This window comes from Aulonocara stuartgranti, assembly GCF_965226115.1.
Source record: "Aulonocara stuartgranti genome assembly, chromosome: 3".
Lineage (NCBI taxonomy): Eukaryota > Metazoa > Chordata > Actinopteri > Cichliformes > Cichlidae > Aulonocara > Aulonocara stuartgranti.
The window spans coordinates 53,799,256-53,813,521 of NC_138941.1; the positions used below are offsets into that span (position 1 = coordinate 53,799,256).

The 14,266-nt window shown below is 36.9% G+C and overlaps 1 protein-coding gene across 1 annotated transcript; it reads left to right on the top strand.

Moving 5' to 3' along the window:
• The first annotated feature begins 383 nt into the window (after positions 1–383).
• LOC309702696 (nuclear factor 7, ovary-like) lies at positions 384–3,259 on the top strand. Its single transcript, XM_082527310.1, has 2 exons — positions 384–527; positions 564–3,259. The coding sequence occupies exon 2, from the start codon at positions 581–583 to the stop codon at positions 1,937–1,939; it is 1,359 nt and encodes a 452-aa protein (XP_082383436.1). The 5' UTR covers positions 384–527; positions 564–580; the 3' UTR covers positions 1,940–3,259.
• The last annotated feature ends 11,007 nt before the right edge of the window (positions 3,260–14,266 follow it).

Consider the following 14,266-nt stretch of genomic DNA (forward strand, 5'->3'; position numbering starts at 1 on the left):
AATGAACTGAAGTTCATCATGTCTCCTAAAAGCTGAAAGAGAGGCTGAGAAATGAGGAGACTTCAGAGGTTTTGCTATATGATATATGAGCCAATGACGAGTGTTCTCAGGACTAAACACATGAAATGATCCGTATTTGTTTTCCTGCATTAAAATCTGCTGCTGAGTCTGCTAAACAACCAGAAAAACGTCCCTTTTGAACGTGAAGTTTCTGCAGCACCACTGAATGAGACTTTCTTTTCTAAGATTCAGAAAGGTCTTCATGTTGGGACATGTGCAGGTGAAGTATCTGAACTCAGGAATGAGAAACACTCTTATTTATGAGTGAAGCAACAGCTAAGCTCCGCCCCTCACATGACTCACCTGAGAAAAACTAGGCAAAAGGATGTTATTCATACGTAGTAAAGAGAGACAAAGAGACGATCAGACAGAGTTCAGATCAAACTAGTTTCATCTGAGCTACAGGAGAGAAAACTGGAAAACTCCCACACTGCTGCTTAAAGCTGCTGACGCTCCACACACTGAATGTGAGTTTGAGCAGAACTCCTGTCTGCTGTTTTCAGCTTCACTCACAGACTCAATGGCTTCCAGATCAGAGGACGATCTCTGCTGTCCGGTGTGTCAGGAGGTCTTCAGAGATCCTGTTATTCTGTCATGTAGCCACAGCTTCTGTAAAGACTGTCTGAAGAGATGGTGGAGAAAGAAAACAACACACGAGTGTCCAGTTTGTCAGAGAAGATCTTCAGGGAATGATCAACTTGTAAACCTGGCTTTAAAGAACCTGTGTGAGTCATTCTTAGAAGACGGAGATCAGACAGCTTCAGAGGCTCTCTGCAGTCTGCACTCTGAGAAACTCAAACTCTTCTGTCTGGACCATCAGCAGCCAGTGTGTCTCATTTGCAGAGACTCAGAAAAACACACCAACCACAGTTTCAGACCCATCGATGAAGCTGCACAACAACACAAGAAGGAACTTCAGGAAACTCTGGAGTCCTTAAAGAAGAAGTTGATGGTTTGTGCAGAACTTCAAGTGAAGTTTGATCAAATAGCAAAACACATTAACGTCCAGGCCCGACACACAGAGACTCGGATTAAGGAGAAGTTTAAGAAGTTTCGCCAGTTTCTAGCAGAGGAAGAGGAGTACAGGCTGGCTGCACTGAGGGAAGAAGAGGAGCAGAAGAGTGGGATGATGAAGGAGAAGATGGAGTCCCTGAGCAGACACATAGCTGCTCTTTCAGACACAGTCAGAGCCACAGAGGAGGAGCTGAGAGGTGAAGACATCTCATTCCTGAACAACTACAAGGCTGCAGTGGAAAGAGTCCAGCACTGCCCCCTGCTGGATGATCCACAGCTGCCCTCAGGAGCTCTGTTAAACCAGGCCAAACACCTGGCCAATCTGACCTTCAACATCTGGAACAACATGAAAGACATGGTCTCCTACACTCCTATCATTCTGGACCCAAACACTGCTCATCCAGAACTCATCCTCTCTGAGGATCTGACCAGTGTGAGACGAGGAGATGAACAACAGCTTCCTGATAATCCAGAGAGGTTTGATCGGTTCTACTCTGTCCTGGGCTCTGAAGGCTTTGACTCTGGGACTCACAGCTGGGATGTCGAGGTTGGATACAGTACATGGTGGAACCTGGGTGTGTTTGCAGAGTCTGTGCAGAGGAAGGGAGACAGATTGTCTGGATTATGGAGAATAAGGTTCTATGAAGGTAAATATTACGCGTGGTCACCATCAGCTCCAGACACTGCTCTCTCAGTACAGAAGAGGTTTCAGAGGATCAGAGTGAATCTGAACTGTAACAGAGGAAAGCTGTCGTTCTCTGATCCTGATACTAACACACACATACACACCTTCACACACACTTTCACTGACAGGATGTTTCCATTCATTAACACTGTGGTTGGTAAATTGAAGGTTCTGCTGTAGAAGGTGTCATTGTCAGTGTAAATTAATTCATTATAATTATATTTTAATGTTGTTACAAACCTGTTAAACTGCAGCTGTCCACCTGCTGCCTTATTGTTCCAAAGCTCTTTGTTAATCACACTGTTCTCACTCTTTCTTTGTTTCTGCTGTCCACTTTTTCACATGGAAAATCATTTCACTGTTTCTTGTTGAATGACCCCCAAACTACATTTAAAATTTTATCAAGTTTTTAATCTGTGATGATGTCAGAAGTTAGAAAGCTATCTGACCAACCAGCAGCACACAGTTTATTTTATTGGCAGTTTTTTTGAAGACATGTAATGTGTATGGGCAATGTGAATACAATATTACATTTATAACCTTGATGATGGAACTAAAGTATAAGAAGAGATAGGATATGTAGAAATTTATTAAATAGAATTACACTGGAGAAGAAATGATGTTTCTAGAATGATGTGATATGTAAACTGTGTCCAATATAAACTTTGATTATCGTTTCTCTGTAATTAATATCTCTGAACACTGGATTGCCATAATCACACGATTAACTCTGTCTTTTCTTTGTTTTATCTTTGGAATGATTTAAAAAAAAAAAACTAATAAAAACAAACATTGACAATCAGCAAACAATTTATGATGACAAGATCCTTTTTCTGAAAAGTCAAGCCACTGCACTGAGAAAAACTAACCAGGCTAAACACATTTATCTGAAGTTTGCCTCCATGGATGATCACAGGACTATCAGAACAAAATGAGCATGTGTGAAGAACCCAAGAAATACGTCTCCCTTTCAGCATGACAGGATAACAGGAACAATCAAACAGATTTCAAGCACAATAACCAACTGTGACCTCAAGATGGCACCAGCTGATCTGAGATGCTTTATTGCACAGAACACTGCTGATCTGAGAAGTCATCAGAGATTGCCTTGTGTTTTCTGACAACTCCCAGATGAATGCAGATGACTTCAGCCTTACACCAAGAAGGCAGGGCGGATTGATCCAAATATCAATAGTATCAATATCAATAGTATCAATCTTGAAAGGGGATTTGTGAAAGAGAAAAAAAGGCTGTTTGAAGGAAATGAAAGCAGGAGAGCTGTTTAAATGAAAACAAGACCACCGTTCTCAGCATGTCTGCATGGGCAGTGGAAAGTTCTATACATTTAAGTACTCGTAAAACTCAACCCCACTATAAATGAGGGGAAGACATTGTGTGCTTTAGTCCTACTCTGTCCACTTCTCTGTACACTGCGATGTAGAGAACACAACTGCTTGCAAGTAAAACCTTTTCTGACACTGTGATCATTGCTTAAGTATTTTGATGAAAAATTCTTCTGACTGTATCAGATCCAACATTAAATTATTATTATTATTATTATTATTATTATTATTATTATTATTATTATTATTAAATGACAACGATCTATGTAGGAAGAAAATTCTTCTGATTATAAGGTGAAGTGTAGCTAATGAGCTGCCACAGCTTTTTTTTTTTTTTTGTTAATACAACAGTTGATGCCCAGAGAGCTGCGCTGCAGGTTGCAGCCCTTGGAATGCGGAGCAAGGTACATGTTTTAAGTTGCTATCATTCATTAAATCTTGAATCGATTTTTTAATATAAATGTATTTTGCCATAAACGTCAGAATCTCAGGTGACCCAGTGTTTTGTGTTTGATTTATACTTCTTGAGTATTGTTAGAGAAGCTGCATCCAGATGAAAAGAATCAGCCTTTTGAGATTCACTTACCTGAGTGATTCCGGGATTACAGGTAAACATAGAGTTCTGATCAATCTGCTGATCGTGCAACTATTTCACTGTTAATTCATCATTGCCACATGTCTTTATTTGAATGCAAATACACTATGTTTGAATTATACTTGGAGAGACAGAGTGGGGTGGAGTGCAGCTCTATTATGTTTTGAGCAAATAATCAAATGAACAGGAGTCAACAGAGAAGAGAAGAGAACATAATCAAAGGTTGGTGTTCGTTTGATTTTTATAAAATTAAGTGAAATTACTAAAACAATATTTATTTGTAATAGTACTGTATGTTTTTTTTTTTTAAATTCTGCAGTTTTCTGACTAACTGTGTACTAGCTGTGCACCATGAACACTGCGCATAGACATTTTAAATGCCTTCTCATCTTTCATGTAGTAACATGTCATGCTTATGCATGAAATAAACATAACCAGAAACAAAGAAGGGTACCACAAAGTTTATATGTGTTTAAGTTCTTTAAGTTTAAGTTCAGCATATTGTGAAAGAAAAAAAAAAAACTTGAAAAGAATCCTTGATGGACATTTTAATGTGCTCTAAAAACATGCAGCTTTGCATATTTCCTGCTACTGAGGAAATATATCATACAAAACTAACATCACAACAGAGGTGAGACAGTGACAGATGATGCCTTTAATGCCTCTGGTTCATTTGAATATGCCAAGCTCTGCACATGATTTAAATACTAAACACTTTTTGTCCTAATGAATGGACAAAATAAACTGCAGCAGGTGGATCAAGCCAAATGAGGCGCATCTTGCATTTTGTGCAGTGTGTGGTAGTCAATGAAGAAATGCATGACATGGGTGAAGATTTAGGTGTGTGTGTCTATGTTAAGCATGTGTATGACAAAATAATTTCCATTGCTGAACTGTTTTTCCCATTTGGTCATTGTCACACTTCAGGCGGGGCAATGATACTGTACTTTCTTAAAAACCATTTTGTGAATGAAATAAACAAAACTACCTATATATTAAATTCAATGAAATAAAAAGTTGATAAATAAATGTCTCATTTTGGATTTCTTTTTTTTTTTAACTGAGTCAAAGTAGGAGTTCAATTTATTTTATTTTATTTTCCCAGATGTTGGCAAACTCATCATTTTCCTCTCAGGCCTCTTTGAATTTTTACTGTTTCATCTCTGAACCAAGCTCCTTCATCTATCGTTCATTTAACATCACCGCCATCTTCCTCGTCCTCCCTGTCTGCATCCTCATCCTCCAACATGGTCTCCAAGAATGGAGGAAAAAAGGCTCCACCTTGATGGAAGTACTGAGTCACTCTGACTGCTTCACCTACAACATCGTCATCATGAACCTGTTTGCTGTCTTAGCGTGTGTCTTCAGCTATTGTGGCAGCGTCATGAAAAATTTAAACATGTTATTATGGGCGTTCATTCTTTACTCTGTCTGCTGGTTTGGACTGATTTTCTTTCACATGCTGACTTGTGTGGAGCACTACATGGCTGCTGTTCATCCCATCACTTATCTGAGCTTAAGGAAAGAAAGAGGAGTCAGAATCAGGAATATCAGCATAGGCTGTGTTTGGCTGCTTTGCTTTGCAATAACAGGTTTTACAATGATAAAAGATATCATCATCTCCATTGTGAATATATGTGTTTTGATATTGTTTTTAACCGTCTCCTCCTTTTGCAGCCTTTCTGTTCTCTGTGTTTTAATTCATCCAGGCCCAAGAGAAGAGAGCAGGAACAGGGACAGGGTTGACCAGTCAAAGAAGAGAGCATTTTACACCATTGTGACCATACTGGGAATGCTGGTGTTGAAATCTTTTTGGGATCTGATTTGGTCTGTAGTGTATATCACAGGAGGCCTTAATGGATGTATTTTAATGTCATGGAGTGTCTGGTTTAGTCTTCCCAGCAACCTCTTGTTGCCTCTGTTGTTTCTGTACAGAAAGGGTAAATTTGTGTGTTGCAAGAACAACATGCAAAGAAATTAACAAGCACATGTGTTAGGGTACATTAAGAAAAAAATTGATCATCGTTGTTCATTTTGAGAGAAAATTTGAAATTGAATTGAATATTTGAAAACTGTTGCTGTTTCAACATAAACTGCCTATGTCATTGATCATTTTGAGAATAAAGTTGAAATTTCAAGTAAAATTCTTGATTAGTTCAAATCAGGAGATTACTGTTGTTTTAACACAGACTGGCACCACTGCAACACTCGGTACAAAATGTCTTCTTTATGAGGTGAGTTAATGAAACAAATGGATCAGTCACCTTGTGATACAACATTCATCCCCTCTGTTGCATGACGGTGTGATAGTTAAAAATCTTTCATCTCACCTTTACCAGCCATTTAATTTTATACAAATCTGTACAACTCTTAAACGTCCTCATCCTGATCACTCCTCAGTGGTTAAAAGAGAACTCATTTCATTCCTTGTTGCTAAAACAGATTCTGAGGTCAGATTTCATTGAGTCAGAGGGTACAGCAACCGTGGCAGTTTGTAATGAAACAACTGAAACCTTTACATTTTGACTTTATTCTCAAAATGATCAATAATATTTTTTTTTCTCTCAATATGATCCTAATTCTAATGGTAGCCTAATAGTAATTTCTATTACTCTTTCTCTTTGCATTCCTCAGATTACTTTACAGTCTTCCCCTGCTGTGCCCTATTTCCTGCGTTAGATTAGATACACATTGGATACACAAATAGAATACACATAAAACATTTCCTGTATATTATAGTATACACTTGTAATAGAATTAAATAATACCTGTGTGGATTAGAAGCAGTCTTAAAAAGCTAATAAAAAAGCAACAACAGTGGATTTTTTTTGCATATTAGTGTTTGGTAGGGAGTTGTCTGATTGTTTGGGTTTTGTCTGTATTGTTGCGGGTTATTTAGGGTATAATAATAAGTGCCATTAGACGATTGCTGTTGTGATTTGGTACTATATGAATAAAATTGAATTGAATTGAATAAAATTGAATAGCAAGATAAAAGTTACCGCTTGTGTGTTCAATAGTAAATACTTAAGTATAGAAACAATACTGAAACAATTACAATTCAGCATGGAAATTCTGTATTACTTACTCTGTATATGCATGTTTGCATTTATATTCATTAAAGTTTATGTAACAGTTAATCAGTTGTCAAGCTTATTTATGCATGTATTTACATTATTGTTCAAACACAAATATAACATTTGAACTCAATTTAGGAGGCATATTTGTGGAGTGGGGTTGCTGCATTATATAACCATCACAGAACATACAGACACATAGAGAGTCGACAGAGGAGAGGCACAAAGAGAGAAAACTAGATAACAAAACACTCATAAGGCTGCTGTTCTTTTTAAATTGTTGTAATCGGCTTAGTCTTAAATTTAAAATTTTCATGGATGACTGAAAAATGCCGAAAAAGACTTTATACTGATTTTTAGTTTGTTTGCATAATAGTTTTGAAACTCATCCAATGCAGAAACTTGAAAACCAGGACTGATGTTATGTGTAAATTCAAAATCATCAGTTGACTAATGACTATATGATATAACAATAACTTATCAATATTTTGACAGTTGGGCTAGAGCCGATCTGCCCCATCTACCCAACTGTAATGGGTTAAAGGTGCCAATCTTTCACAGAGAGACAGATGACAATCACCAGTTAACCTAATATGTCGTTGGACTCAGAGGAAGCAGGAGTACCTGGACACAACACAGATGGACATGATGAGAACATACAAACTCCACACAGAAAGTTCCCAGTGGATTTGAAGCCAGGACTTTCTTGTCTGTTATGGAGGCAACCACAGAACTACAGATGGACTGGTCTTTTGTAGTGGAGTTTTTCCTCATTGTGTCATGTGCTGTGTGCAGGCAGGAATGGTGGACCCAAAAGTGCAGACTCACAGAGGTTAAAAGGGAGACAAGGGAAGCAAAATCCAACATATTGCATACAGGATAGGGATTATCAAAATAATACAGGAAACACAGACTGAACTCAAGACACTTAAGCTTAACCCTAGGGACTGGAGGAATGAAACGGAGACAAGATTCACAAAACACAAGACACAGCTAGACACAGAGGAAGGTAAACATAGCTACTAGCACACAGAAATAAACAAACGAACATAAACCACACGGAGAATCTAAACTTAGAATAATAATAATAATAATGGATTGCATTTATATAGCGCTTTTCAAGGCACCCAAAGCGCTTTACAATTCCATTATTCATTCACTCTCACATTCACACACTGGTGGAGGCAGCTACAGAATAATGTAGAATAATGCAATAACACAGAAAACTAGAACATAATGAAATAAACTAAATCAAAGAATCAAAACCACAAAACACTGGGTCGATGAACCAGGTACCAGAACTGTCTCTGGGCTGCTTCCTATTTGTGTCAGCAGGCCTTGTAAGAGAGTCTGATTGGTCAGCAGTGAGAGACCCAGGAGGAAGCGCTAGTGAGTGTCAGATGGACATGATGGACATTGGTTCATTATAAATGCAGTGAGCTGTTATATATGATAGTTGAATTGTAGTATGAGATGTCAGTTTTAGAAACAAGCAATACAATAAATCACAAATGAAACAATAGATGCTCTTTGGGTTCACACATCAACTACATACTTCTTGTTATGTTATGTTTTACATTTGATACACAGTTTATAATTGAAATTTTTTTTGAATGAGATTTTCTAACAATTTCAAACAATGAAAAAGGCCCAAAACAGCATGTAGTAGTAGCAAGTAGTTCAAACCATATTTGCTGATTCTTAATTTATAAATAATATTTTTCAAAAAAAAAATTGTTATGAAAGCAAGAAAAAGATGGAGGAAGGGTTCGTACATTTAATTCGATATATATTCACCAGATTGTTTGGTTTCATTATTTCCTCTTTTGAAACCATGTCTGATCCTTGCTTAAGAATTTTTGACCATTTCCAGACTTTACTTTACTTTACTTGCTTTCCATATAGATTTTTTGTTTTGAGCTCTTAATTGCACCTACAGAGCTCAGCTTTCATAACAGACCACGAGTCATTGGCTGTTTTATATAAGACATGTTTTCTTTTGTCAGATGACCAGTGTGTCATCTCTTTAATTTTATCATCAAGTTAAAGTTAACAGAACTCTATCCTTAAACTATTCAGTCTTCTCTTTCTCAGATTTGACTCTCCAAAGAGAACGATTTCAGTCTGTCTGTGTGGAAACTTCCAACAATCACCAAATAAAGAATCATCAAGAATAATGGGTCCATGTATAATATTTTTCTCTATTTAAAAGTAATTTAAAAAGTAAAAATCTTCATCAGCTTTGTTCTTCAGCCTGCAGCTTCACTTCCTGCAGCATGTGAACGCTCTATATATGTTTTGCAGGTGCTGACACGCCTTCATGGCTCAGACTGGTTACACTAACAGAGCAGAGTTCAGATGTATTAGATTTCTCATGACTTACTGTTAGCACTGTGTTCTTTTAATGCTTTAACACTAAAAACAATGAGCTGAACCTCATTTCCCTCATCACTATTTTGCAGATCTGACCATGTGCTCGTCTGAATATCAAAGTATTCTTGAGTCAAATTTGAGGCCATGTTTATGACAGCTAAAACTTGCTCTTCACTGGGTCATGAGACCGTGTCATTCAAAGTAATTCTACAACCTACTCCATAGTAGTGTTTTTGTTAATTGCATCTTTGACACTGTGTAATATGTCATTTGTAGTTATTCATCTTAGAGTTGCATCATAGTCATTCTATTATGTAAAGTGTTTCCATAATTTTTATAAGTTTGTTTCTTTGTTTTTTATTCTTGTTTCTGTTAATTTATAGAATTCAGTTTATTTCTGTTCTGTTCCCTTAATTTATAGTAATCTGTAGCCTGCATGGTAAAACGTGAAGGGTTCAGAAATTCCTGACTGAATATAACAGAGCTGTAAACAACTGACCCTCTGACTGAATGTACTCCCTCTGTGTGCTGAAAGGTGGGGTCATGTTGCTTTTGGTGCAAAGTCTGAGATGGAGTTAGATTTCAAAGTGGGAGCAAATGCATGTTGGATCAAAGTTTGTGATTTTACTTGAAAACCAGTTTCAGTTTTATAAATAACAAATGAATTCAGAAAATGGAAGAACTTCATGAATCATTTCACATTTAACCCCTGTGGAAAAGAAACACAGCTCACTCTAAGCAGAACATTTAAAGAAGAACAGAAATATAGATTTGTTATACGCAGATAGGAAGTGATTTCACTTTTAACATGCAATTATCTATCTTGTCTTTTCACTGTGGGGACCTCATTCTGTTAGTGTTCCTTTAAATGAATGAATCACCTTGACTCAAATCATTTTGAACATCAATTATGATTGAGGGACCTAACAAAGAAATGGAAATTACTCTAAATTCATAAAAGTTTTGTTTTTAGGTTTTCCCAGTGAGTGGTGATTCACAGAGATAATTATTTTAACACACACTTCACCGCAATGAAGTTAAATTTTAAAACCATCTAAATGATTTTCTTAAAAGAGAATTTGAAATGACTGATATTTTATCTGCCAATTTTAATTGATCAACACGATAAATATATTTTTTGCTGTGAATAGTCTAGATTCTACCTTCTTTGGATTAATCCTACTGCATTTATATCTGTGATGATAAATTGTTAGGGATTGACAGACTTAGACAGACTATAAATGTATATAAGCTGTACAAACTCTCGAAAAGCAAACAAATTTACTGAAATCACTAACTGTGAGTTAAATAGCAGGTTTATATGTTTTTTTCTTTCTTTTTTCTTTTTTCTTAAATGGTGGTTATTACAACAAAAAACATTCAACAATAAAGGTGATTCCAAAAACTCCAAAGAAACTCAAAACCCTGGGATCAAAACCAAGAACCATGACAGTTGCACTGATGTACAAAGTTGTTTCCAGGAACAACCCACTGCAGAATGTTTTTCCTTTCTCTGGAAAGAACTTTACGCTTCTTATTTTTATACTCCCACGTACTCTTTTTAATGTATTTTCAGGTCACATATTGAGGAATGGCCCCAATCTCCAAACCTGAAGTTAAAGACTAAAAAATTTTCCAACACCCTCCAAATTTTCACTACAAATTTTTCAACCTTTTCCTGACACTTAAAGATCACACTATAAAAAAATCTCCCTCTCAGTCTGTGCTATGAGCAGCTCATCTCGAGAGTTCATCTTCCTGATGTATTGATGGATGGTCCATGTTCCATCCTGGATTGTGGCTATGACACTCATCCTCGCCCTCCCTCATTTCATTTCTCATTTAGCGTCAGAGTGATTGACTTTGGATGGAGACCTCAGTGCACTGTAAACAGTTTTTGTATCTTGACATCTGTGGCATCTGTCTCCTCCTGGATGAGCAAACCTATTGATGATTTGAATCTTATTTCTACCATTCAGCTGTCTTCTAAACACCTGTCTCCTGTAGTAAGTGCATGGCTGTGATGGACCTCTGTGCATCTGTCTCACAGTTCCTGCTGACTTGTCAGATACCCAAATACTTGTAGCTGTCCTTTATATGACTGCTTTCTGTTAAAGCCACCCCTTCAGTCACATTCCCACACTTTGCACCACTCTGGCCCATGGGGCCACATTTGTCCCATCTGAATGACATCCTTATATTCTCAGTGTAACCAACGTCTTGCTCACTCCTGGCATAAAGCTTGATGACATCCATGTGCAGGTGGTGTCTGATGATCACCAAAATCCCGAATCTATATCTGTTTCCACTCTTTTTGACAAGATGGCTTAGCGGGTTAACGCCTATGTTAACCATGCTATATAAAGTAGCAGGGTCAGTGCATTACGTTGATATAGCCCATATTTAATGGTAACTGCCTCGGAGTTGGCCTCCAGTCGTTGTTTCCATTGTGCCACTGAGTTCTGGTTAAATATGATTATTCCAATATCCATGCATGGGGCACTAAATCATAGGCTTGCGTGTGGGTGATGCTCAGGTTGGGCTGTGGTGTACTGCACTATCAAAAAGGCATTTTATGTGAAACTCATTCAAGGTTATAGCACAGAGGAATGGGCCTTATTCTTTCCAGAAAACTGCCTTAGTCAGTTTGCTGTTTATGTCTTTTTTGTGGTCAACTCAAATAATTAGTATTTTTTTCTTTAAGCGATTTTAAAACTGTGTCTGAACATGTCAGTGTGGCTCTTCTCATAACAAAGATATGCTATCGAAGTTGGCAGGAGTTGATGCATGAGGCCTAACAGTTTGAATAAAGTCAAAACTAAGGATATCATTCAGAAATGAAAAACCTCCCAAAGTGGTTCATAATTAAACATTTTAGAAGGACTTAAACTGAACCTTTAAACTGTTCTTCTCTGTTATCATCACAGAAGAGTCGAGTGTGGTACCAGGATTCCAGTTTTGGATGAGCCAGTCAATGAACAATGCAGTTATAGTAATGAGTTGTCTAATTCCAGTGCACTCAACTATGAGCAGTCAGTGCATTTACTCATATATTTTCTCTTAACATATTACGCTAGCATTGATGTCCCTTCACTGGTTCTCAGTACAAAAAAGAACTGATCATCTTTTTATTTCTGTTTTTTAATATTTTAAAAGTCGCTTAATAATTGACCTCATCAGCAAATGTCAGATTTTCTCTATGGTCTCTCAGTTGACAGGTTTAAAGGTATTTAAGGGTTTTCTTTCTGATTGTTTATTTTGTTTATTTGGATTTGCTATGATGAAAATTATCATTAAAAAGGACAAGACTTTGGAATGGAAAAGACAAAGAAGAAAGAGAAGAATTATAAGAAGGAGAGGGAGAGAAAAATAGAGGTGAAGCAGATGGATTGATAGAAAGATGGAGAGAGAGGAACATTGAGAATTTGTTTCAACACCTGCCAAAAAAAAAACCCAGAAACAATGGCAACAACTAACATGAATAAACAACAGTAAATAATAAATAATACATTTCATTGAACAGCAGACAGCACCAATAATACAAAATATTTTTAGAGGCAGCAGCCGGCCAAGATAGTGGGTGTCTGTGAATACTTGTGCGTGTGAGCGTGCTTGTGTTCATAAGGTTTCTTCACGTTAGTGTCTAGTAGTGGCTGTGGGGAGCCAAAGCCCTGCCCCACCAGGATGTGAAACATGAATTGGGGGGCCCTTGGCCCCAGAAATCGAGAGGCCCCCAGAGCGCACCAGTGTGTGAATGTGTGTGTGTGAATGGGTGAATGACTGAATGTAGTGTGAAGCGCTTTGGGGTCCTTAGAGACTAGAAAAGCGCTATACAAATGCAGGCCATTTACCATTTACCATCTATATTGTACGGTAGACCCTACAATAATACATGCAGAGAAAAGCATTACATTTTGTAGCATTACATTTTAAAAAAGTAAAAGTTCACTCAACTCCAAAATCATCACATATGTGAGAAACATATCTCATATATCAACACAAGATGTTTGATACACAACAGCACTGCATGTGCAGATGCATTCTTTAATCAAAGAATATGTAGAACATTACTCTAGCATTATAGATAAACATAAAGTTCTGATCAATTCATTGAGAGTGCAATTATTCCTTTGTTAGTTCATCATTGTCACATTTTTTATGCAAATAAACTATATTTGAATTGTACTTGGAGAGAGTGAGTGGGGTGGATGGCAGCTTTAATATGTTTTGAGCAAATAATCACATGAACGGGAGTCAACAGAGAAGAGAAGAGAAGAGAAGAGAAGAGAAGAGAAGAGAAGAGAAGAGAAGAGAAGAGAAGAGAAGAGAAGAGAAGAGAATCATAAGGTTAGTGTTCCTTTGGATTGTAATAAAATTAAAAATAAACAAAGTTTATTTTCAGTTACACTTTCTGTTGTAATTTCTGCGTTTTTCTTACTAACTGTATAGAAGTTAGTTCAGTTAGTTTTAAAACTCATAATATCTATTAGGACTTTGAGTATGTCAGAAGAACATCTTGAAAACTGGTGTGTGTGTGTGTGTGTGTGTGTGTGTGTGTGTGTGTGTGTGTGTGTGTGTGTGTGTGTGTGTCCAGTTTTCATGATGCACTGACTTAAAATCCTTTTTCATCACACCCATGATACAGTAGTATACAGTATGTGTGTATATGTTCATCAGTGGTGGCAACTGACAAGTCTGTACACGTTGTTTTAAATTTTCAGAATGTATAATATCATACGGGTTTTGAGTCAGTGCATGACAAAAAAAACAAAAAACCCCACCTTGAACACTTGGGATAGACTGTTTATATAAAAAATATTTCAAGGTACCTTAATCATACTGCATTATCATCTTTTTGTGGCGATGTCGAATGGTAATATCTCACTGTTTTTTATTAAAACAGAAGATTATATGTGTTTAAGTTCCAAGTCAAAGTGCTTTTAACAGCATCTTTAAAAGAAAATTATAAAAGGTACATGTATAAAAAGAATTCTTGAGGTATATTTTAATGTGCTTTAAAGACATGCAGCTTTACATATTTCCTGCTACTAAGGAAATATGTCATGCAAAACTATGATCAGAGTAGAGGCAAGACAGTGACAGATGATGTATTTATTGC

What these genes read in the sequence shown, in the direction of transcription:
- LOC309702696 (XM_082527310.1), top strand. Translation starts at nt 581, where the DNA reads ATGGCTTCCAGATCAGAGGACGATCTCTGCTGTCCGGTGTGTCAGGAG.